Here is a 26,027-nt window from a genome sequence, read left to right on the forward strand (position 1 = left end):
GGAAAAAAGTTAGAAAAGACAAATGCAAGTTTTTAACTTTTTCCATTTTGAATATAAAGTCCTGTGAGCGGACTTTCTTTCTATCTATACTTCATTTGTGGAAAAGGATTTTTTATTCTGCACAAGCAATAAAGAGAATTTTCGAAACTGCAATTACCATCGCTATAGTGAAAAAATAGTTCATAGCAACTCAGCTTCCCTTAAGGTAATCTGGAGTTGCTATGAACATTTTTTCACTATAGCGATGTAATTGCAGTTTCGAAAATTCTCTTTATTGCTTGTGCAGAATAAAAAATCCTTTCCAAAATGAAGTATAGATAGAAAGAAAGTCCGCTCCACAGGACTTTATATTCAAATGGAAAAAAGTTAAAAACTTGCATTTGTCTTTTTCTAACTTTTTTCCATTTTGAATGTAAAGTCTTGTAGAGCGGACTTTCTTTTCTACCTATACTTCATTTGTGGAAAAGGATTTTTTATTCTGCACAAGCAATAAAGAGAATTTTCAAAACTGCAATTACCATCGCTATAGTGACAAAATAGTTCACTAGCAACTTCAGCTTCCCCTTAAGGTAATCCTGGAGTTGCTAGTGAACTATTTTTTCACTATAGCGATGGTAATTGCAGTTTCGAAAATTCACTTTATTGCTTGTGCAGAATAAAAATCCTTTTCCACAAATGAAGTATAGATAGAAAGAAAGTCCGCTCCACAGGACTTTATATTCAAATGGAAAAAAGTTAAAAACTTGCATTTGTCTTTTCTAACTTTTTTCCATTTTGAATGTAAAGTCCTGTAGAGCGGACTTTTTTTCTACGTATACTTCATTTGTGGAAAAGGATTTTTATTCTGCACAAGCAATAAAGAGAATTTTCGAAACTGCAATTACCATCGCTATAGTGACAAAATAGTTCACTAGCAACTCCAGCTTCCCCTTAAATGCGACTTTAATACTTGAGCAAGAAGAGAGAAAGAATTTCTCTGGATTTCCGATCCTTACGCGCCTTCATTCGTATCATGATCGGTCTTCGTCGCGACTCAGATCGCTTGGATCAGGATACATATGCATAACTTGAGGACTCTTCGTACACGAAGTTAGCGGAAACTCGCTGGTATTTCTTATCGTACGGTCATTATCAACGCGCCGTCCGGTCCGATTCGAGTCTCTGACTCTACTATATAATCTGCCTGAATAGCAGTACGGCAAGGATTGATAATATACTGTGATAATCGTTATCGCGGTCCATTCACGTGAGTGCATTCGCCCAAAATGTAGCGCCTCGCAATAGAGTTAAGTATAAAAAAAGGGCACCTGTATTCCGCTGGCGAGCGTTAATTATTGCGGCGTTACACACGCGATAGTCCGCTTGATCTATTCTAAAACGTGACGCCTCACGATTTAATTAAGTGCGATCTTTATGCGTGATGCTATTAGAAATAACGCTCGCTCGAAGCAGCCGGAGGATCCTCCGCTCTTTCTTATCTCTTTTACATCTGGAGGTGTACGAAGGAGCAAATGAAGGTACGTCTTGTTTTCTGTCGTAGGTGATTCATTACGTTATGGGATGTGGCAATTGTTTAATTAAAACACGCGTGCGAGTGCGCGGAGTCACGTTTCCTAATTTGTGTTATGAACCGCCTCGATGACAGTGAGGTCAATATACTCCCGTGACAATTAAGTTTGCGTGCCGGCCGTGGCGGACGAGAAAATTCATTTCTTCTCATTTATCATATATATTTCTCTCTCTCTCTTTCTCGTTTTTGTGATTATACTAATTTTCTACACAAATATATTTTAAATTTTTATTCTATTTAATTACTGACTGTATTACGTAGTTGCTGTTATGAAGAAAACAATATAATAATACCCATACAGCACGAAAACATTTCAGAAATATTTCACAAGTATTTAATCTGACAGATGAAAGCATCTCATAAACATTGCAAAATGTTTCTGCAACAGTTATGAGACAACTCCGGAATAGCAAAATGTCCGCGACACTTGCATTCAAAACCTTATAGAAAGGTTGCTGAAAGGTATAGATCAATCTGCAACCTTTCTGAAATATTGCTGAAAGATTATTAAAATAGCTGAAATCTTTTTGATATATTACTAAAGGTTAATTGAAATAATTTTGAAACTTTCCTATGATGTTGCACACAAATTATAAAGCTCTTATTAAAATCAATTGAAAATACTTCAGAAATTATATTTAAATTTATTATACGAGTATTCAGAAGATTGCAAATACTAAAAAGTTATAATAAAAATTATATATAAAATGTATTTATTATTTTTATTTAATGTTTGCAATCTAATTAATATAATAAATATGCTTAATGAAAAAAATACATAATATATATAAGATATATAGATGTACACATACATAGCTAAACCAAGTATTCACCAAGTTTCCCTTTAAAAAGCGTGAATTGTTGGCACATTGACAAAGAGCCATTCTTATATTATATATTTTCCTTTTTCTTCCTCCAAATAGTTGATTAAAAGGAAAGAATTATATAGATATATAATTCTCTGTTCAACCAACACTTACATTTGAAAGAAAAAAGAATACGTGAAGATAATGCATTTTTTTGTCAACTGGTTAGCTTCACTAAAGATCGAATACTTGGTCTAGGTATATATATATATAATTTTACTTTTTACAATATTCACATTTTTTCACATTTATTGCATGTGGCAGGTTTTAGAAACATTTCTGTTGCAACATTTCATATGACATATTGCGGAATCCTTTCAGAAATGTTGCATATGAAATGTGAAATCTTGAAATGATTTTAAAACCTTCCTGAAAGCTTTCTGTATTAATCGGTGCTGTATGGGTAATCAGCGTAATGTAATAATAGCTACACAGAGGGTTCGTTAAAAGGAAGCATAAAAGTCGGCCTGTGTAGGAAGGTTCGTGGTGGACATATTTTTCGTTGTTTATTTGTCCTTGCTATATTCACATGTGCCGAAGCTAAATAACGCGCGAGCGAGCGATCGATCGACTACTACGTAATGAGCGTAACGAAGCGATTTACATGTGAACCCCGATGCGTGTGCACAAGTTGCCGACGTAAATCCGCGTTAGGGAAAATGCTAACAGGGGGATGCGAGGGCAGAATGACGGACAATCCTCGCGTATAAGCCCCGTAAAAGTTAAATCGTTCGTTATATAAATATCATGTATTTTAAGTCACACGTGATATTTATGACATGCGCTTGCTTCAGCGGCTAAGCAGTGTACGTGTAACTTAATGAACTTTGATAATCTTTTATGATAGACTCTAGTAATTAATAATAGCAAATTTGCAAGGAGCTAATTATATATTCTCGTTACACAATCGTTTCATAAAAACTGTTACGCAATTTTTCCACACACGTAATCTTCATGCGCGCAAAAATCTAAGAAAATTATTTCTTTTACTGATATTATATTTAACCCTTAATTTATATTTAACCGCTTATAAATTAACCTTTTGTCCAGTTTTCTTTTTTTAAGGAAACTCTTTAGAGAGAAGTAATTTTAAAGACACCGTGTAATCAATGCGATTATTGCTACATCCTTTATGTGACAGGATATAGAGCATAGTACGCGGTTATTTATCAGTCGTCGTCCTGTCCCACATGAAATTCTAAAAACTTGCCTGTGCTACGTAAAGTATTCGTAGAACGTTTCGTAAGATGTGATAAAAACTTTCTTGCAGAATTATCGGAATTTATATATATATTTTTATATTTACTATAATATCAGTAAAATTATATATTATATTTATATATATTTATATATTGTGACAGTGTAAGTTTATTCCCCCAACGTCGACGTGATCCGGCTCGTCGGAAGTTTATATAACAATTATAGGCCGAGTATTTTAAATATTTTCATTTTATATTTTTTTATTGATGTTGTTGAAATTATTGAAAATCATCATTACTTACTGAAACTGTTGTATGAATTTTGAAATTATTTATTATATTATTGAATTGTTGCGCTATAAAATTCGGATTGCTTATATTTCGGACAAACGGGAGGTTCTCTCAATTCTGGTCACTGAATTCTGGCCGAAGGAGACGCGATGTGCTCCCATCCGGCCCATAGGACGGACGAGGATGGACGGTGATCAAGGGCGTATGCCCAATTGTATATGGGACATCGATTGATATCGATTTATCGATACGCAAAGAACGCATGCGTAAATGACCGACGGCACCGTACCTCGTCTATGCGCGAAGGAGCGGGATCACCGTGTGGCACTCTTTGGATGGCGGTGCTATATAGTAAAGCAAGTCTAGCAGAATCCTAGAGTCAGCTCCCGGGGAGTCGGATCGCCGCTTTACAAAATTTTTTCTAAGCCGTGGACGGCTCGCAGCTGCGATTGCAAAAGTTTAATAACCAAGGCTGACAGAGTAAGAGACCTCCCCGCGTCAATTGTGAGTAGAAATAACTATTGTACTATTCTGCCTAAAACTAAATTTTCTGTGAGACCTCTATATTCCGAATTATAGTATTTGAAGTTCCGTTTAACGTTTTTTTTATTTTTCAATTATATCCTGTGGGTGTCCCAACAGTCAGTATCATATAGAAAGGGTCCTCCCAAATATCCACCCCTGAGACCTTATCCAATTTTAACTTATCTAGTTTTATAAAATTAGTTGGCGCCCAGTTATTACAATGTTTTACATGTTATTATTACAAAGGATTTACTAAGTCGCAATAAATTAGCAACCTGACAGCCGTGGACGCGGCCACGTCAGATGAAGCCGATAAGAAGCTCGCAGTAATTTTTATTTAACGGGAGAAAAGGCTGACGCAATATTAAATATATCAGTAAAAAAATAATTTTCTTAGATTCTTGCGCGTGCAAAGATGGAAAAATATTATTTGTCTTCCTTATTGATCCTTGTAATTGTATATTATCTTTTGTATTATTTGCATTATTAAGTTAGAAGATATATAACGAAAAAGACACAACTATTAATATAATTTTAATATAAATAATAAAAAGTATTTTGTTTAATTCCAACGTCAAGTTACGGAGTGAAACATTTCTTGAAAATATAATCGGGCAGGTTTTGATTATTGATCATAATCGCACAAGATTTTGTTTGCCGGCTGATCGCGCTGAAGTGCAAACTGATTTCTTGCATTTTGCATGGCGCATCGTTATATCTATGTTTACGCAAAATCGCGTTATTTCGCACAGTCCACGTAATTCGAGCCAACTATAAGTACGTCGCGCGAATCAAATGGTACAGCTCGATCTACGAGTCGTCAGACTTGATAAAGAGATAAGATAATTAAAGAGTAGATTACACAAGAAGCAACCTAGAAATCATAACTCTTTGCTGAATCGATATATTTGAAGGCCATAATTGTGCCAATTCATATTTTACATTTATACAGCAACATATCTTGGAAATAATCCATTTCTTCGTACATATAATTACGATCTCGCTAATCTTACGATAATAAATACCTTGCTGTAGCTTTCAAGATCGTATCGATATTACATAATCATTTACTTGAGACTTTTAGTTAAAAAATAAATATATAATTGCACAGCTGTTATTTTTTTCAGTACAATTTCAGAGGAGTTTGTTAAATGCTCAAAAAAAAAAACAGATTTAAGACACTCGGATATTCTCAAGGACTGAATGAAAATTCCGCGTCACGGTTTTTCATAGTTGCAACATGAAAATTAATTCCGCCACTCGTGTAATGATGATAGCAATTGTGTATTACTCACCGTGGTACACGTCATACGTGAGAGAAGCGCGCGTTAATCAGCGGCATACCAGGGAACATTTCGCACATTTGGAGATACGATACGAACCTCACGGACGGCGACCGCGACGTCGACTGACAGATTCGGCGAGGAAGGAATGCGGACAACTGCGTCGTGCAAACGCACGTCGCGGCGGTCGTACGAAGACTGCGGAAACGTAGAACGCGTCGCCGGTCGCGGTCGTGCCGCTCGGACTGACATTCGTCGAAGAAAAAATCAGCTGACGTGCTTGGGACTGCAAAGGCGAAACGCGGCCTGAAAAATTAATTCGCACCGAGAGTATCGCTCAATGTTAGCATTCACTAAGGTTTAAAAATTAATTAAATAAAATGAAAATAAAATTGTAAATTTAGAAAATTGAGAAATTTTGATATACAGGGTGTTCCGGGTTTTAACCGACAAACTGCGGGAGCATATTCTACTAGTGGAAATAAGAAAAAATTCTTATTGGGTTGTTCGGAAAGTTATTTCGTTTTTTCAAGGAAAATGAAAGGCGGTTTTTTCATATTTAGAACAAATTTTATTCAGTGATGTATTGGCCATTTTGTTCCACTACCTTTCGCCATCTTTCTGGCAACTTTAAGATTCCACGCTCATAGAAGTCCTTCTCCTTATTGACAAAAAATTGAAGCAAGTGACTTTTGACGCCTTCATTTGAATCGAAGTTTACATTGTTCAAAGAATTTTGTAGAGACCGGAACAAATGGTAATCGGATGGTGCCAGATCAGGAGAGTATGGTGGGTGTGGTAGCACATCCCATCCAAGCTGTAAAAGCTTCTGGCGAGTGACCAAACTTGTGTGTGGTCTGGCATTGTCGTGATGGAATACGACACCTTTCCTATTCGCCAATTCCGGTCGCTTCTGCTTGATGGCAGCATCCAATTCATCCAGCTGACGACAATACACTTTCGAATCAATCGTCTGGTTGCTTGGTAGTAGCTCGAAAACTACGATTCCCTTCCAATCCCACCATACAGAAAGCATGATCTTCTTTTGATGAATATCTGCCTTGGATGTCGATTGAGCAGGTTCATCTTGCCTGCACCATGATCGTTTTCGCTTAACATTGTTGTAAACAATCCATTTTTCATCTCCAGTTATGATTCGCTTCAAAAATGGTTCATTTTCTTCACGTTTCAACGATGAATCGCAGATGGTAATGCGTCGAATCGAGTCAATTTCCTTTAAATTGTGTGGAACCCAAATATCGAGCTTTCAAACGAATCCAAGGCGTTTCAAATAATCGTAAACGGTCGAATTCGATAAATTTAACTTTTCAGCAATTTCGCGTGTTGTTATGCGACGGTTTGCATCCACCAGAGCCTTTATTTTCTCGTCATTAGCTTTAATTGGTCGACCTGAACGTGGTGCATCTTTCAAATCGAAATTTCCAGTACGAAATTTCGAAAACCAATTCTGACACTGACCTTCACTCAATACATCTTCTCCGTACACGGTACACAATTTTGTTCTCGCTTGCACTGCATTTTTACCCTTTCGGTAGTAAAAAAGCAAAATATTACGAAAATGCTCACTTTGATTTTCCATGTTTGATGTGATGCCAAAAAAAATTACTTGACAGATCGCAACACCCTAAGATACTAAATGACGTCTGAAATGTCAGTTGTCAAAATATAAAACGAATTTGCCGCTTAGAGTAAGGTTAAGTATCGAGGAACGCGACTAACGACATCGCTTTGTGAAAAACGAAATTACTTTCCGAACAACCCAATATATCGAGTTTGCTTAGAAATGCTTTATTACAAAGTTATAAACCAATATTGAAAAGAAATATGAGATAAGTAACAACGGATTTTTTCACAAAAATAAAAATTATCTACGCAATGATTTAGCGACGCATTTCAAAATGTTGTCCTTGCACATCGATACAAGCTAGGCATCGACGTAGTACAGAATTTGTTACAGTACGACATTCCTGAAAATTTTGTTGCATCTCAGTAACTGAATTAGTAATTCGTTGCTTTAAATCTTCAAGCGAGATTACTTCTGTACTGTAAACTTTATTTTTTAAAGTTGCCCATAAATAAAAATCAAGAGGTGTTAAATCGGGCGATCTTGGAGGCCAGAAAACCGGTCCTCCTCGACCAATCCACCTATGAGCGTAATGTTCATCTAACCAGTTTCTAACTTGTCTAGCATAGTGCGATGGACAACCGTCTAACTGTATCCAGCTGTTTTGGCGAAGATTTAAGATTCTTTCCGAGCGTCGTCGGTGTCTTAGAGCTGAACGAACATCATCATATTCATTCATAGGTCGAAATGAACCCAAATTACGTAATTGCAAATGGGTATTACTAAACACAGAACTATCTGGTACTCTCCTGTTAGGAAATCTACGTTGACACTCTCGTACGGCAGCTCGTGCATTTCCGTCACAGAATCCGTACACGAAATGAATATCGGTGTATTTCTCATTTGAAAACACTTTTGGCATTCTGATAGTAGTTGCTAGTTGACACGACGATTGAAATCTAACGGCTACTGTTGTGAAAGTAACAATCATACTGAATCGTTTCAACATAGTGAACACGAATACATGTGAATACACGTAACATAAACATCTTCGACCTTGCAAATTCTACACTATGTTCCGTTGTTACTTATCTCGTATTTCTTTTCAATATTGGTTTATAACTTTGTAATAAAGCATTTCTAAGCAAACTCGATATAAGAATTTTTTCTTATTTCCACTAGTAGAATATGCTCCCGCAGTTTGTCGGTTAAAACCCGGGACACCCTGTATATTACCAATGCAGTCCTCGATGCGCGATAATCCCAAGAAAATCTCACATCTTTCGTACGAGCAAAATTACATTGCTGCATCACGGCTGATTCCTTCATTATACAACGGCAAAAATTATATATTTATTATATTTATTTATATTAAACGCGATGGAAATATGCGCTCGCATATGATTCATGGATGACGCAAATTTAAAGGTACTTGATTAATGCTGAACCTGTCTGTTTTAACAACGCTACCGATTGTTCGACTGGATTGGCACAATGGTCGCAATTAGCATTTCGCGTTGAAGATAGACGACAATTAAATTCACGCTTATAATTGGTGCAACAAATAAATCCCCCAGGCAGCACACATTGGTTTCAAAACCGTTTCATAACCATTTTATTGAAACGTTTATTTAGCAGAAAAATGTCCAACGAAAAAACGTTAGGAGAAACGTTTCAGAAACCATCAGAAAAATATTTATCAATTCTATATATCAGTGCCTCAAAGATAGACAGAGTTAAGTCACATTTTTGTAAAAAACTATTTTATGAATTACTCTCTAAATTTCGTGTAGTGGAATCTCACTCTTTTGAAATATCACTTCAAGTAACAGTGATCTCAAAAGTTTCAAAAAAAAGAAGAAGAAAAGAGTATGGATCGGTTTTCCGGATGGTTATTTATAAGGTGATGACACAAATGTTACTTGCGAGAACGTCACGTCTGGCCTGGCCATCTATCGGTCGCTTGGTGAATCAGAGGTGGGAATCACACACGCTTGTGTTGATTTTTGTCTCTTGTTCCATAATCGAGTACATTGAAACGTATGATGTAAAAATAATTAATACTCTCAAAGTAAGTAGAAATTACTATTTTTTCTATATTAATTATATAATTTCAAATCAATTTAATAAAACACATTTTTCGTTTCTGTGGAAAGGTGAAAAATACGTTTTTAAAATTGAGGTCTAAAAACGGTTTCTATTTAAACCGTTTCTTAAATGGTACTTTATGTTTCTTAGACATTAGATACGTCTAAGAAACATATATTACGCTAACATGTGCTGCCCGGGCCTTAGATATAATTAATGCCTGAGTTCAGACGAGTCATTCATGCAGCGGATTCGCCCGCCTAGATTCTCGTAATTGGTAGATTCCTCGATTTGATTTCCACGTGATATACGGATCGCGTCGCTATTGGTCAGTTTGAAATAATTTGAAATGATCGATTCCTCTGCTAATGCAATTGGACATTCCTATTCATTCGGGAGACGTACTCGATAGCACGGCGATCGTAAAAAGTATCCGAGTACATATTGATTTTCAAGCAAATATATATACCATTACCGCGTTACTTTATTCAACATTGGCTAACGTTTTGCGGCAGAAACGCAGCAATGGAGAGGCCCGTTGGCAACGAGAGGGAGGACGTTGAAAATTCCGAATCGGCCGTAATCACGTCTCGCATGAAACAGGTGCGAGTGAACGATAAGCAGTCTTGAATCAACGTTAGATCAGAAAATTTGTATCTCTTTGTTGTTCCAGCTCGTAGAATTGAGAAAATCAGTCGAGAAGAGCGACAAAGAAGCGTGTTATTGGAGGAATAAGGTGTCACAGTTGCTTGAGAGTAACGGCAACATCGAAGAAAATTACGGCAAGCTGATTCAGGAGGTGTCCGACATTGACACGGAGATATCGGCAAACGCGAAGATCCAGGCTGAGAAGAAACAGGAATTGAGGGATTTCCAAAGCGCGAGGGCAACCACGTCGCATAAGCAGTGGTAAGTATTTTCCAGTTATTAGAAAATGTTATTGATTTTATTGATAATTATTATAGTTATTATTATAAATTTAATTTTTATTATTATTAATCCAGCAAATAAGAGTCTCGCGCGATCAATGCAATTTTATTTCAGGGATGACTGCTTATCGGAGGCAGGAAACTACGCAAATCACTTTTCCCAATGGATCACGGAATACGTATGATTATTAAGAAAATATATTTTACAAATTTTGCCAGATCACCGCTACAAAATTCTCAGTACTAAATCGATACTACTAATCACATAAATTTGCTTTATTGCTAAAGTCTAGAAGTGTGCTATTGAAAGACATTGGAAATCATCGCGAGGAGTGCAGAAAGGTCGGCGATGAACTTATGCATCTGCAACGAGAATTAAATGACATGAGGCGAGAGGGCGATTCGGATTATATCAGAGCCAATGTCGACATTGACGATCTAGTGAATCTTGACGGCGTAATGTCCGATGTCAAGTAAACACATATTTTTAATATCACTTTTTAAAGCTAAAAATCTATAAATATATGCTTAAAACTTTTAATAAATTGCAATTTATTAGAAATTAAAATTTCCAGTAGAAAATCCAGTAAGTTGCAACACGTTTTTCATTGGCGTAATTAGAAATGATGGAAGGCACTTATATGCGTGAATTGAAAATTATAAAATAATTATATAATTTTTGCACAGGTCGGGCAACAATAATCTAATGCACGCCATTAGATTAAAAGAAGATACATTGCACAAGGTGCAGGCCAAGATAGAACGAGGCAAACTTGCAGTTAATAAATACAAAACAGGCGAGAAGAACAAAATTTTATAACACTCTTGCGGTTTTTTATAATATTTCTTATAACATTTTCATATAAAAACGTATTTAATAATTTTATATATATAGATTGATTACTTTAAATTAATTTATTTTGACTAAATACAATTAATATATAGCTTATATTAATTTAGATAACAAATTATTGTAACAAATTTCATATAATTACATCTTGTCTTCTAATAAATTTATGGTTTTCTAGAATGCTTTGATACATATATTACTTTATAAAATATATTATTTATCAACATTTAAGTCAGACACTCTAATCATATGAATTTTCGCACCTTTAATTTTAATTGAAATACAAAAACAATGTTTATAAATTATCGTTGTTTCCCGCCACTGTCGTTGAGCGCTGCGAGCGCTACTTAACGGCCAATGGCGGCTTTCGCTAGAATTTTTGTAATTTGCCGCAAGCGAAAGGCGGTTGCGAGTATCATGCGGTGTTAATTGTCGGTTTCTGCGTTTCTGCGAAGAACGAGCAAGTAATAAAAGAAAAATACAGAATTGAAGAGTAGCTACTGTCCGTCATCGCCGGCATGGAGCTCAGTAACGACAATATATTGACGCTCAGCGAATATCTGAACCAAACTCTCAGTCCAGACGTCCAGGTTAGACGTCCAGGTAATAACCTTCAAAACGAGTGAGCCGATATTCCCGAAAGTATAAAATCTTATGTAGAAAAGTATACAAATGTATAACAAACATTGCATATTTTACATGGGAAAGCGTACATGTAAGGCCTTACTCTACGTTCTCGACTTAGTTTCCACACTTACGTCCAACTTGCGTTTCAGCTGAGAAATTTTTGGAGTCGGTGGAAGTGAATAAGAACTATCCATTATTGCTGCTTCATTTAGTAGATAAATCTGACGTTAACATAACGATTAGGATCGCTGGTGCAGTTGCCTTTAAGAATTATGTTAAGCGTAATTGGAAAGTGGTAGGTTTGGATTTTTTGTTTACTCCGGACTGCGCTGCGTCACTGTTTGCGTGCGAGAAATTTAATTCAGTGGGTTCCGCTATTTTAGGAGGAGGACTCGACGGATCGCATACACGACGAGGACAGAACGGCGATCAAGAAGCTGATCGTCACGCTAATGTTACACTCGCCGGAATCCATACAGAAACAACTGTCAGACGCCGTGTCAATTATTGGGAAGCACGACTTCCCGAATAAATGGCCCGACTTGATAGATCAGATGGTGGAGAAGTTCAATACCGGTGATTTCTATATAATTAACGGAGTTTTGTACACCGCACATTCCTTGTTTAAGAAGTATAGGTACGAATTTAAAAGCGAGGTCCTGTGGACGGAGATCAAGTTTGTGCTAGACAAGTTTGCGAAGCCCCTGACGGATTTATTTTTAGTGAGTAACTGTCGACAAATATATTTGCATACATTTGTTAACAATATATATATATGTGTGTCAACAACGAATAATTCTGAACGAAATACTTTGCAGGCTACAATGAATTTAACGCAAGTACATGCGAATAACGTAGAAGCCTTAAAAGTTATATACAATTCGTTAGTGACAATATGTAAAGTGTTTTATTCTCTTAATTTTCAAGTAAGTGTGTTTTTTTTATTTACTCGCATATATAAAATATAGGTGAGAATTGATCGCTAAGAAATATGTCATTGACACAAACGCACGTACAGGATCTGCCGGAATACTTCGAGGACAATATGGAGCCCTGGATGAAAAACTTTCATACTTTGTTAAACATCGAGGTGCCCTCCCTGCAGACTACGGTAATTATCGGAGTTATATGTTAGGATTAATTCAAAGACTGCGAGATTGAAATAATTTTAACGTGAAATTTGCTTGAAGGATGAGGAAGAAGCGGGTGTAATAGAACAATTGAAATCTCAAGTGTGCGACAATATTAGTCTGTATGCACAGAAGTACAATGAGGAGTTCCAGGGAATTTTACCCGAATTTGTTACGGCGATTTGGAATTTACTCACGTCCACTGGACAACAATCCAAATACGATGCTGTAAGGAAAATTCAACTAAATCTATTCTATGCATTTTTTATCAGGGAATTTTTTAAATTATATATTTTATAATATTATATCACATTAATATTAATTTAAGCAAAATGTTGCAAATTTATTGCATTTCCAATGTATGTTATTACAGCTGGTCTCAAATGCGTTACAATTTTTGGCTACAGTAGCGGATCGAGCGCAATACAGACATTTATTCGAAGACCCGACAGTTCTTAGCAACATTTGCGAGAAAGTTATTATCCCCAATATGGAATTTAGAGGTAATGGTAATCGAAGCATAATACGTTACATGATAAACGATAACATTCAATTGTTAAAATTTTATAGAATCGGACAAAGAATTATTTGAGAGTAATCCTGAGGAGTACATCAGACGAGATATCGAAGGCAGTGATGTGGACACCAGAAAACGTGCCGCGTGTGATTTAGTAAAAGTGTTGTTTAAATACTTCGAGGTGAAAGTTACAGAAATTTTAGGGCCGTATACACAGGTAAATTATAACAAGAAAGATATTATAAATTACTATCAGTAATATTTTGTAATAAAAGTTCGTAGCGTTTCACTTCAGCGAAATTTGCGCCGTCTTGTCTACTAACATTTGCCATCTTTGTAGTAGCTTCACCTATCCAGAACTTGTAATCTTCTTTCCATTAAAAACAAATTAACGCTACGGACTTTCGTTGTAACCCATATGTTGCAACACGTATGTATGTATTCCTCGCATGCGTTTATTTTTCAGATAATGTTACAAAATTATGCCGAAAACCCCGTGAAGCACTGGCGTAGCAAGGACGCCGCTATCTACCTCGTTATTAGTTGCGCGAGCAAAGCGCAGACACAGAAACACGGTGTCACTCAGAGCAGCGAGCTCGTCTCGCTGCCGCAATTTACTCAACAGCATATCCAACCTGAGTTGGCAAAAGTGGATGGTGAATATCAAAGGACACAGTTTTAAGAAATAATCTAGCCATCAAAATTTGCCGTTGAATATAATTAATTAATTCTTGACAATAAATTATTGGGTTCGGAAAGTAATTTCGTTTTTCACAAAGCGATGTCGTTAGTCGCGTTCCTCGATACTTAACCTTACTCTAAGCGGCAAATTCGTTTTATATTTTGACAACTGACATTTCAGACGTCATTTAGTATCTTAGGGTGTTGCGATCTGTCAAGTAATTTTTTTTGGCATCACATCAAACATGGAAAATCAAAGTGAGCATTTTCGTAATATTTTGCTTTTTTACTACCGAAAGGGTAAAAATGCAGTGCAAGCGAGAACAAAATTGTGTACCGTGTACGGAGAAGATGTATTGAGTGAAGGTCAGTGTCAGAATTGGTTTTCGAAATTTCGTACTGGAAATTTCGATTTGAAAGATGCACCACGTTCAGGTCGGCCAATTAAAGCTAATGACGAGAAAATAAAGGCTCTGGTGGATGCAAACCGTCGCATAACAACACGCGAAATTGCTGAAAAGTTAAATTTATCGAATTCGACCGTTTACGATCATTTGAAACGCCTTGGATTCGTTTGAAAGCTCGATATTTGGGTTCCACACAATTTAAAGGAAATTGACTCGATTCGACGCATTACCATCTGCGATTCATCGTTGAAACGTGAAGAAAATGAACCATTTTTGAAGCGAATCATAACTGGAGATGAAAAATGGATTGTTTACAACAATGTTAAGCGAAAACGATCATGGTGCAGGCAAGATGAACCTGCTCAATCGACATCCAAGGCAGATATTCATCAAAAGAAGATCATGCTTTCTGTATGGTGGGATTGGAAGGGAATCGTAGTTTTCGAGCTACTACCAAGCAACCAGACGATTGATTCGAAAGTGTATTGTCGTCAGCTGGATGAATTGGATGCTGCCATCAAGCAGAAGCGACCGGAATTGGCGAATAGGAAAGGTGTCGTATTCCATCACGACAATGCCAGACCACACACAAGTTTGGTCACTCGCCAGAAGCTTTTACAGCTTGGATGGGATGTGCTACCACACCCACCATACTCTCCTGATCTGGCACCATCCGATTACCATTTGTTCCGGTCTCTACAAAATTCTTTGAACAATGTAAACTTCGATTCAAATGAAGGCGTCAAAAGTCACTTGCTTCAATTTTTTGTCAATAAGGAGAAGGACTTCTATGAGCGTGGAATCTTAAAGTTGCCAGAAAGATGGCGAAAGGTAGTGGAACAAAATGGCCAATACATCACTGAATAAAATTTGTTCTAAATATGAAAAAACCGCCTTTCATTTTTCCTTGAAAAAACAAAATAACTTTCCGAACAACCCAATACAATTAATCTTAATAATTAATTAATATTGACTGTAACAATTAATCTTTTAAAAAAGCTCGATACGTATATTTTATTGTAATACAAAATACAGAGTTACAGCGTAACAATTTCATTTTCAGTGAACGAGTTTCCTGTACTTAAAGCGGACGCAATAAAGCTGATAATGACGTTTAGATCGATACTGCCGCACGAAATGGTAGTAGGCAGTTTACCGCACTTAATCAGACACCTAAGCGCCAACAGCATCGTCGTACACAGTTACGCCGCTTGTGCGATTGAGAAGATATTGGCGATGAGAGCAGCTGACAATTCATCCATGTAAGAGCTCAAGGAAAATCAATGATAAAAACTAATGCAACGGCAAATAGAATTATGTAATGGCTATAATTTTTTCTCGTGAATTTTCTAGAGTCAAAGGAGCCGGTCTGGCACCACTGGCGGCAGACTTGCTGAAGGGACTTTTCGCGTGTCTAACGATGGCGGGCTCCGAGGAGAACGAGTACGTAATGAAAGCCATCATGAGAAGCTTCAGTATTCTGCAGGAAGCCGTGATGCCGTTCCTGGCCGACCTGCTTCCAAAGCTCACCGAAATTCTCGCGGTTGTCTCGAGGAATCCAAGCCGGCCGAATTTCAACCACTACCTCTTCGAAACTTTAAGTTTGTCCATTAAGTGAGTTGCGTTTACGCCGCTGGTAACATGAAACTGCTCGTATCGTTCGCGAAACATTTTGCTTTTAGTTTGTTGTCAGATTTGCCACTCGCATGCTGCTTTATATTTGTATAATTTTATTTTTTGTTTAATTTGTATTAAAAATGCACATCTTTCTTTTTTTCCCTCTCTTAGAATCGTCTGTAAAACGAATCTCGAAGCGGTGTCGTCCTTCGAGCAAGCGCTGTTTCCCATTTTCCAGGGAATTTTACAACAGGACATACCGGGTGAGTCATTCACGCGCGACAAGCTGCGATCGCTATTTAATTTATGTTCATTAACAGGGATATATATATCTTGCAGAATTTATTCCTTACGTTTTCCAAATTCTCGCGCTGCTTCTGGAGCTACGACCTCAAAATGTGCCAGAACCGTACATGGCTCTGTTCCCGTGTCTCCTAACGCCCGTACTGTTCGAACGCCAAGCTAATATCCACCCCTTGAATCGTTTGCTGCAAGCGTTCATTAGTCACGGCTCGCAGCGAATCGTGGAAGAAGAAAAGACGAGTTCGCTGCTGGGAGTCTTTCAAAAGTTAATTGCATCGAAAGCGAACGATCACGAAGGATTTCTGCTATTACAGAGCATTATCGAATACTTTGCACCGTAAGACGAATAAATTTTCTCTTAAATATTTTTTTCTATTTCATTCCACTTTTTTCTTTATATTTCACGTATTTGACAATTAACATGTTAAATTGCGATGTACTTTAATATTGCAGGAACACTTTAGAACCATACATGAAACAAATCTTCGTGCTGCTCTTTCAAAGACTCTCGTCGTCGAAAACGACGAAATTTGTAAAAGGTTTCATAATATTCTGCGCGCACTACATCATCAAGTATGGATCGTCAAGCTTGATAACGATTATCGATCAAATACAGCCACAGTGAGTCTCGCGAACGTGATAAAGACATCTCGTACTTGGGACAAAAGTTACAAGAAAGTTTTTTTGTCTTTGCAGAATGTTCGGAATGGTAGTGGACCGTGTGTTCATAACTAATCTGCACAAGATATCGGGCGAGATAGAACGTAAAGTAGCGGCTGTCGGACTCTCAAATCTGCTGATCGATTGTCCGGCGATGCGCGAGGCTCCGTACGACTCGTACTACGCCCGCTTGCTAATTGTGTTAGTGGCGTTCTTCGAGATGCCGCAGGATCAGAGCGCGATACCGGAAGAGGACGTGCTCCCGGAGTTCGATGATGCGGTCGGATACCAAGTGGGTTACAGTCAACTGATTTGTGCGAGAACGTCACGGAAAGATCCCTTGCAAAGTACGTGAATTCTCGGTCCATTTCATAAATGTCTTCTTAATTAATCTTAATTAAAATCTTGATATTGTATTTTATTGTGTTTAGACATCGGTGACGTGCGTTTCCACTTGATACAAGGCCTCGGTCGATTACCGTCGGAACATTTGTCAAGGTTGCTGGGCCACGTTCCCGAGCCGGATGCGAAACACTTAAGAGACTACTTCCAAACAGCTGGTATCACTATTGCATAATACAAACTAGATGTCCTAAACAGATTGAAAGTTCACCTAATAGCTCGGAAGATGAACAATATTGAATTGAATAAATTGTAAGTAGAGGAAGACCTTTTTATACAATTATATATACACATTTTGTGAAGCTCGCCATGTTCGCTATAAACATGCATTAAATCCGCCAAACGACTGATGTTCAATAAATATGTGGTTTATTTCTGTTTTTAATCTTTTATTTAATCAATATAATGACTATATATATATATATATATATATATGTATATATTTTTTAAAATCTATTCATATGTAGAATAATATTGGCACTGGCTGTTGCAAACTAAGTTTCTTAAATATTCTTGAAATGCAGATTTGTAAATTCTAAACAAGACTTTAATGTTTTATTGTTTTCCTAACACAGTGAATCTTTGTCATACTACTTAAAATTTTTTTTTATTTAATGTGTCGAACACGAAATGTATCATTAATAAGAAAGCGAAAAAGAGTGAGGAAACATCAATAATTTCATAGGAACAAACAGAAACAAGTAGGACAGGATCGATTCCGCATACTCTCCGTAAGCTTCAGAGTGCTTCTATATAAAAAAATAATTTTTGATACACATCTTCGCATTGGTTTTAGAGTCAGTGTCGTGAAACTGACGCGGAACACACACGGGCGTTTACGTTCTAAACGGATATCACATACATTACGCTCGCAGAAAAATAATACGGCTCGTGACGTCTCGTGGACGTGCTCTGTGGTATACGTATACATAGAGATATAGAGTATTTGTTATTCCTTCGTGATAATAGTAAAGCTACGGGGAATAATGCACGTGCCCACTCACGGTTGGTTGTACGCCTGCATACGAGACTGGCAAAATTTCTTTCCACTTAGAGATCCAACGCGGAATGGTCCATCAGGTTTTTCAACAAACTGTTGGACATCCTAGAAAAAGGTATTATACTAGTAACAATGTATATACAGGGTGTTTCCTCTAATTGTAGCACTTAGAATATCTCTGCTTCCTTTGATGATATGAAAAAAGTCAAAGGACGAAAATTGTTCGATTCAAAGAGACTAGTACTCTGGTAAGAACATTATTTTTTTTAATCTGACCTTTCACAAGATATCAAGGTCATGAACATTTTTTTAATGAGATGGTATATTTTCCTTAACGAAATGATGTAGCTTGTAAAAAAACAAATTCAACCATGCAGAATATGTTGACCTTCAAATGACTTTGAACCACAAAAATCACGTTTAGGAAAAGAAACTCTCTTTATTGTATGTATAACTACAAAGATATACCTTTTTTTACAGATGTTCGAAATGATCACCGTTTACTTCCATACACTTTCGAATTCGATGAGTAAACGATTGTTTTACGTTTTTGAGAGATCCCGGAGTAATTGCGGTGCACGCACGCTGAATTCTTTCTCGCATATCTTCAGGTGTTGTCGGAATATCGCGATAAACTTCAGTTTTTAGGTGTCCCCGAAGAAAAGAATCAAGAGGCGTAAGATCTGGTGATCGAGCCGGCCAAGAAATTCTTCCACCACGTCCAATCCAGCGATCAGGAAATGATTCGTTGAGTATGTTCCGTGCAAATGAAGTTTATCGCGATATTCCGACAACACCTTGTATCTTTGTAGTTATACATACAAGAAATAGAGTTTCTTTTCCTAAACGTGATTTTTGTGGTTCAAAGTCATTTGAAGGTCAACATATTCTGTATGGTTGAATTTGTTTTTTTACGAGCTACATCATTTCGTTAAGGAAAATATACCATCTCGTTTAAAAAAATGTTCATGACCTTGACATCTTGTGAAAGGTCACATTAAAAAAATAATGTTCTTACCAGAGTACTAGTCTCTTTGAATCGAACAATTTTCGTCCTTCGACTTTTTTCATATCATCAAAGGAAGCAGAGATATTCTAAGTGCTACAGTTAGAGGGAACACCCTGTATATAACACTCGCTCATATAAACACGATGAGATCGTTTACTTCTATAACGTACTATGTACAGCTTTATATAACAAACTACATACTTTTTCACCATGTGATCGTAGATATACGAGGGGATTATGGTAACCGTAATAATATTTCCACCACTTTCTATCTCCGTGGTAATGTCTTTGTCTTTCATCCCAACGATGTTCTGCAAAACGAATTATTAATTTTAGTAAATTATTTTATTAAACTGGTGATAGAATTATTGAATAATAGTAGTCAAAAATAATACTTTTTTATATTATTACTTAAAAATAATAGTAAATTAATAATAGCAGTAACTGCTCATGGTAGAATAAGTACGACACTCTGCGAACCTTTCCATTAATTTCAAGTATTTGATGATCGGTCAGAAGCCCGTTCCGCGCGGCCGACGAGTGTTTGACCAAGGCGATTATTTTGCCATTCTTGAATTGGAATCCGATGTATCCCATACTGTCTTTGTGCATCGTTACAGTACGCTCGAAAGGTCTGCAACAAAATCAAGCAGGTGTTTGTTTAATACAAAAATTAGTCTCTTTATAAATCGAATTACATGTAAATGAAATGAAAATTTAGCGGACCGACCTGTCGCGCACGGCCACTTTGATCCCATTGGTGCTCGCGTTGCGGAAAAGTTTGTGCACTTGATCCATCGTGTACCCGGCGACGCAAGTATCGTTGATGCTTAAAATCTGATCGCCAAAACGTAGTCCGACCATCGCCGCCGGAGAATTCTGACTCACGAGGCACACGAAGATACCGTTGTTCACTGCGTGAACTCTGACGCCGACTTTTCCATCTCCATCTTTGCACAATATTAGCTGCGAAAAAATCATGAAGCATCTGGTAATTGTAATTTTTTTATGAAATATACATTCTGTCAAATAAATACCGGGAAATGTTCATTTAAAAATCCCGTGTAAAAGGTATGAAAAAAGATTTTTTGCTATAAGTTGGTACCAATGTAACTAATTGTCACAGAGTTTTGACGCGATCTGTCGACCAATTTGTTTACAGTTGTTACTTAGGTTAGTCGACCTCAAGTGTACTCTGCGATTTTTAAAATGGATAAAGATATCGAACAGAGTTTGCCTCAGATTTTGTGTTGCCAATGAAATTTCTTGTGCTGAATCGTTAAAATGTTGGAGAAGGCCCACGGTGAGTCAGTTTTATCGAAAACACGAGCATACGAGTGGTACAAAGCATTCAAAGAAGGCCGAGAGTGGTTGAAGACTTGCCTCGTTCCGGTCGACCTTCAACGTCTTCGACTGACGAAAACATCGACAAAGTAAGGAAATGGTGATGGAAAATCGTCATTCAAGCTTAACCCTTCGTGGTCACTCGGGGTCCAAAAGACCCCAACGAAAGCTTAAGGCTTTATGTCTTTCTGTTCTAAATTGAAAATTAACTTTTTACTGCCAGTTACCGGTAGCTTCAAGTACTCTTTTTCCGTTCTAATACTAGGTATCGCCCGCAGCGCGCTAGTATAGAAATAGCAATTATTCAAATAACATTTCCCGCGTGCTGGGGTCTTCCGGACCCCCTGTGTGACCAACTTGTAATCTGGTATCAAAAATTTGGAAAATTTTGTTTTTGTGATTTTCGCACATATTATCTGTGGAAAAACGTAAGTGCAAGTTTAAAGACCGAGTAATTTTTTTCTACAAAGGTTATAAGCATTTATTTACACTTATAGATGATTTACGGAGTCGTGAGTTTCAAAATTCGTTGTTGAATGACATTGAAAATACAAATAATTATTAACAATACTTGTAATAATAATAATGTTCTATGTTATATAAATACCCAGATAGCAGAGAGAGTTCAAAAAGAATTCACTTGTATGTCACGAATTCTGAGTTCATTTTCAGATGCAAAAAGAATTCAACAGAATTCTAAGAACTCTTTTTGCATCTGAAAATGAACTCAGAATTGGTGACATGACAAATGAATTCTTTTTGAACTCTCTCTGCTATCTGGGTACACTTATTTTTCCATAATTGTAGATTTCATTTATCTCGAAAATGATCCACTTTAAGTCTGAAAATAAATACCTTTTTTGAAACGTGCATTATAACACTATTTTTTAAATTAAAGTATTACATCTCCACAATATGACCCTAAATTTGTATCGCAAAATAATAAAAATTTAAAAAGTTATAATTTTTTTAGTGAAAAACTCGGTTTTTCACGATTTCTAAATTCGTGAATTTTTTTAGTTATGTTACAATTAAAATTTGCATAAAAAGCCTATTTCTCCTTGTTATACAAGTTTTCAAGTTTATTATGTAATTTTGTAATTCAAATTGAATGAATAGTGTAAACACGGCAACCATTTAAAGTTGGTGGGGTCTATTGGACCCCATGTGACCATTACGTGATTTTCTAGAAGTGTGACCACGAAGGGTTAAGAGAGATGGCTCAGGATCTGGACATGTCTCACGAATCCGTTCGCACCGTTTTAGTTGATGTGTTGGGCATGAGACGCGTCGCGGCACGGCTTGTTCCGAAGGAGCTGAATTTTCCTCAAAAAGAGCACCGCAAACGGGTTGCTGAAGACATGCTTGACCGAGCCAATTCGGATCCTACATTCATGCAACGCATCATAACGGGTGGCGAGACGTGGGTTTATGAGTTTGACGTGCAAACCAGCCAACAAGCTTCGGAATGGCGCTTCGATAACGAGCCGAAGCCGAAAAAACCACGTCGAAGTCGCTCGAAAATCAAAGTCACGTTGACCGTTTTCTTCGACTATCGTGGTGTTGTCCACTCGGAATTCCTTCCGGCGGGGCAAACAGTCAACAAACAATATTATCTGGGCGTTATGAGGCGTTTGAGAATGTTCGCCGGAAAAGGCCAGATTTGTGGAAGAACAATGCTTGGATCTTGCACCATGATAACGCGCCGTCCCACACATCGACCCTTGTACGCGAATTTTTGACCAAAAACTCAACAAACGTCATCGACCAAGCACCGTATTCGCCAGATATGGCCCCGTGTGACTTTTTTTGTTCCCCAAACTCAAATTACCACTTCGTGGAAGACGTTTCGAGTCCATTGAAGCCATTAAACAAAATTCGCAGAAGGAGCTGAAGGCCATACCGGAAAGTGCCTATAAGAACCCAGCAAACACGGGTATATAACTATTACATTACCGTAATAAAACGGAATGTAACACGCAATATTACATAGATGTACTAGGTTACATACACGTTAGTAGTAATTTCCTACTCACACATGTTACAATTATATAACGTGAATATAATACGTATGTAACACGTTATATACTCTTAACAAAGTTAGCGAATATTTATATAACATATATAATCGTGATGTAAATTATGTAATTGTTATATTACTGTTATATTTTTTGTAACTGAATAGTAACTGTAGAATGAAAATATATATTTTATACATACTGATCCCAGAAAAGGTCTTTGAATTAATTCTAAGCGAGAACAAACTATTTCATTTGCTTTCGCTCGAAATTAATTCAAAGACCTTTCCTGGAATTAGTATGTATAAAATATATAAGTTAATACAGTAACATATACAATAACAATCACGCTATAGTTATTATAATGATGCAGTTTTTCCAGAGGAAAGGGAAAAATATAAATATTTAATCATTATATTTTGCACTCTAAACATATACATATAAAATATACACAGTGTGTTGTTGCATGTTATGGAAGCGTTCTCTTTATCCAAGGTAATCTTTTCTAACAGTAACATTAATATTAAAAGTATTCAAAATAAGTATTATATTATAAAGAAAACTAAATATTTGTACATATAATTTTACCAGTATTCTTTAACTTATTGCAGTTAATCTATGCATATGTAAAATGGTAATAGATGCAAAAGTCGCATTGCAAGAATGCAACGCCGAGTCATTTCCACTTCTACGGAGCATTTAGAAATACTTAATTTCATTATCAATCTTTAGAGTTGTGTACATTTGATAATGATAAGCATTTCTAAATGTTCCGTAGAAGTGAAGACGACCGGTATTGCATTCTTGCAATGTGACTTTTGCATACACAACCTACTACACCATTTTAATTACATATACATAGGTTAACTGCAATAAGTTAAAGAATACTAGTAAAAATATATGCACAAATAGTTAGTCTTTATAATAATACTTTTAATCAATGTTAGAAATTAAGGATTACCTTGGATAAAGAGAGCACTTCCATACCACGCAACAACACGCTGACACGATGAAAGAACCAGCAAGAACTGAAAAGAATGCAAGGATACCAACAACGAAAAGAGGCAACATTTTAAATATATATGTTATAATATATATAATATAAAATGAATATAACATCTCTATATAACACGTTGTATAACATCAAAGTAATAATAATATAGCATTTGTAATATCACGTGTTATGTTCAATTTATATTGCTGTTATATTATTATAACCAGGAAATAACACAGTTATAATAAAGTTTTAAAACAAAGTAATATTACAGTTATAAAAGGAAATTATGTAGCCTCAATATTAATAGTGTATAACAACTGTTATATTGCGTGTTACTTCTGAGATATATAATAGTTATATTCTGTGTTTGCTGGGAAGTGTTTCGACGACTGGATTATTCGTTGGCATAAGTGTATCGCATCAAATGGGGCCTATTTTGAAGGCGACAAAATAAATTTGGATAATTGAACCAATATTGTGTGTTTTATTGAACATTTCCCGGTATTTATTTGACAGAATGTATATATGCGCGTGTATGAGATTATTTAAAATTAAAATTGAGATTAAATTAATTAAAATTTATTTGTTTGGCAAACTCGAAGTGATAAGAATAATATCTAGCAAGAACATATCTACCTCTCTGATACCATTTGTCACGTGGGCTTTCTGCAAAGCCTGCGATTGTCCTGACAAAGGAGCAATCATTCCCATTAGTGGACCGTACGTAATGTTTGATGAACTAAGAACCATCTGAAACCATATGTTCTTAAAAAGATATTGATAATCTTGTCCTTACAAAGGGTATTGATAATCAAGAGATATTGATGATCTCTTGATTATCAATATCTTTTTAAGAAAGAATTTAAAATTGGACAACGATGTGACGTCGACATACATCAGCACTTGGACGCGTAGCGAGCGCATATTCCGGCATGTTCTGTACGATGGTCTCTTCGTTCAGCTCGAGTCCCATGTAATCACCCAAGGATGGATATAGTGAAGTAGATGCGGAAGGAACGTATGTAGGGGCAGAGGGGATTGCAGGTCCAGCTGATATCGGTGGAACGACATACTGTGACTCTGCCTGCACCTGAGCCTACAATTTAATGTTCAACTTCAGTTAATATGTTTGTCATTATGTAATATTTAAAATTCAAATTTTTACTTTTATACACAAGTAATTTTGCACATATAAATTCCTCACTTACTTTCATCAGGTGATCTACTTTCATGTCCTCCAGTGTAGGATACAGAGACATTTTGATGCTTTTGTGAGTACTTTTCTGTAATAAAGTGTAGTATGTAATATACTTCCTAGTTTACATCAAACTTCATGAATTTCAATTTTGTTAAGTGCTTTTTACATTTAAAACATCTTGAATCACTAACACTCCTGCAACATAGTGTAATGAGAAAGATAACACGATGCATGATCCATACCGAAGACTATAATTATAGCAAGCCACTATCTCGCAGCGAGTATGAAAGATAATTTACTTGAAATCTAGGACACGTGTCCACTTAGTGTAAAGCAAGAGCTTTTTATTTACACTTGCAAAACTACATGCATGTGTGTGGGTACACACAGTGAGTTCTATCTCACAATAATTATGCTAACATATTTTTCTAGCAGAAGATAAATATTTAATTAATATAATGTAACAGAATGGGCGGAAATGCGTCTAATTAGCTTAAAGACTGATAACATGGAAGATTGCATACCAATATTATGACGAATTAATCATGCAAGATTACGTGGCTCACCGGCGAAGATAGACGAGAGCGTTAACGCGCTGAGAACTTTTACGTTACTGTAATTTAAGTGAACAGTCTACGTGGATCACAAACGTTATCAAACAGTGATTTTTTTAGAATATTTATTTCTGCCGCAACCTGTCAACGCACACTGCTCGATAGGCTCTGTCACTCTGTGCGAGAGATGGAGACGACTTGCGCACGCGCAATAGTGCATGCGTAATAGCATTGTTATATTCGCGATTGCGTACATACAGGGTGATTCGTATAAAGTGACCGATTTAATTATTAGTGAATTTGAAGCATATGAAAAAAGAGTTTATACCGATATGTTCAGTACAAAGGGGGACACCATATAACGGATACGATTATTT

General features: G+C 36.5%; 3 protein-coding genes across 5 annotated transcripts; 2 read left to right on the forward strand and 1 right to left on the reverse strand.

The window, feature by feature from the left end:
- Positions 1 to 4,002: 4,002 nt before the first annotated feature.
- Positions 4,003 to 11,212, forward strand: LOC105280040. The gene is made up of 6 exons (XM_011340211.3): positions 4,003 to 4,430; positions 9,923 to 10,010; positions 10,081 to 10,316; positions 10,452 to 10,515; positions 10,625 to 10,809; positions 11,024 to 11,212. Exons 2-6 carry the CDS (start codon positions 9,933 to 9,935, stop codon positions 11,154 to 11,156), a joined length of 696 nt encoding a protein of 231 aa, XP_011338513.1. The 5' UTR covers positions 4,003 to 4,430; positions 9,923 to 9,932; the 3' UTR covers positions 11,157 to 11,212.
- A 45-nt stretch (positions 11,213 to 11,257) lies between these two features.
- On the forward strand, positions 11,258 to 17,910 carry LOC105280038 (exportin-2). The gene is made up of 16 exons (XM_011340208.3): positions 11,258 to 11,789; positions 11,963 to 12,108; positions 12,197 to 12,535; positions 12,632 to 12,739; positions 12,832 to 12,924; positions 13,004 to 13,171; positions 13,317 to 13,446; positions 13,514 to 13,677; positions 13,927 to 14,116; positions 15,612 to 15,810; positions 15,902 to 16,162; positions 16,337 to 16,428; positions 16,505 to 16,805; positions 16,922 to 17,089; positions 17,165 to 17,475; positions 17,560 to 17,910. Exons 1-16 carry the CDS (start codon positions 11,705 to 11,707, stop codon positions 17,703 to 17,705), a joined length of 2,901 nt encoding a protein of 966 aa, XP_011338510.1. The 5' UTR covers positions 11,258 to 11,704; the 3' UTR covers positions 17,706 to 17,910.
- Positions 17,911 to 18,058: 148 nt separating this feature from the next.
- On the reverse strand, positions 18,059 to 25,848 carry LOC105280036 (syntenin-1). 3 transcript variants are annotated; one of them, XM_011340204.3, is made up of 8 exons: positions 25,663 to 25,847; positions 25,107 to 25,181; positions 24,794 to 24,994; positions 24,535 to 24,663; positions 20,270 to 20,505; positions 20,020 to 20,173; positions 19,741 to 19,850; positions 18,059 to 18,635 (listed from the first exon to the last, which is right to left on the reverse strand). In XM_011340204.3, the coding sequence occupies exons 2-8, from the start codon at positions 25,155 to 25,157 to the stop codon at positions 18,581 to 18,583; spliced, it is 936 nt and encodes a 311-aa protein (XP_011338506.1). In that variant the 5' UTR covers positions 25,158 to 25,181; positions 25,663 to 25,847; the 3' UTR covers positions 18,059 to 18,580. The 3 variants fall into 3 exon arrangements, with proteins under 3 accessions (XP_011338506.1, XP_011338507.1, XP_011338508.1); XM_011340205.3 differs by having other exon boundaries at positions 18,581 to 18,635; positions 25,621 to 25,848; XM_011340206.3 differs by having other exon boundaries at positions 18,581 to 18,635; positions 24,535 to 24,648.
- Positions 25,849 to 26,027: the final 179 nt, after the last annotated feature.

Source organism: Ooceraea biroi, chromosome 13 (genome assembly GCF_003672135.1).
Source record: "Ooceraea biroi isolate clonal line C1 chromosome 13, Obir_v5.4, whole genome shotgun sequence".
Taxonomy (NCBI): Eukaryota; Metazoa; Arthropoda; class Insecta; order Hymenoptera; family Formicidae; genus Ooceraea; species Ooceraea biroi.

Coding starts and splice junctions, on each gene's coding strand:
- LOC105280040 (XM_011340211.3), top strand. CDS start 9,933: ATGGAGAGGCCCGTTGGCAACGAGAGGGAGGACGTTGAAAATTCCGAA. Junction 10,317..10,451: donor ACCACGTCGCATAAGCAGTG/GTAAGTATTTTC, acceptor ATTTTATTTCAG/GGATGACTGCTTATCGGAGG. Junction 10,810..11,023: donor GGCGTAATGTCCGATGTCAA/GTAAACACATAT, acceptor ATTTTTGCACAG/GTCGGGCAACAATAATCTAA.
- LOC105280036 (XM_011340204.3), bottom strand. CDS start 25,157: ATGTCTCTGTATCCTACACTGGAGGACATGAAAGTAGATCACCTGATG. Junction 24,664..24,793: donor CTACGCGTCCAAGTGCTGAT/GTATGTCGACGT, acceptor TATCTTTTTAAG/AACATATGGTTTCAGATGGT. Junction 19,851..20,019: donor TACTTGAAATTAATGGAAAG/GTTCGCAGAGTG, acceptor TTCGTTTTGCAG/AACATCGTTGGGATGAAAGA.
- LOC105280038 (XM_011340208.3), top strand. CDS start 11,705: ATGGAGCTCAGTAACGACAATATATTGACGCTCAGCGAATATCTGAAC. Junction 13,172..13,316: donor AACAATCCAAATACGATGCT/GTAAGGAAAATT, acceptor ATGTTATTACAG/CTGGTCTCAAATGCGTTACA. Junction 13,678..13,926: donor TTTTAGGGCCGTATACACAG/GTAAATTATAAC, acceptor TTTATTTTTCAG/ATAATGTTACAAAATTATGC.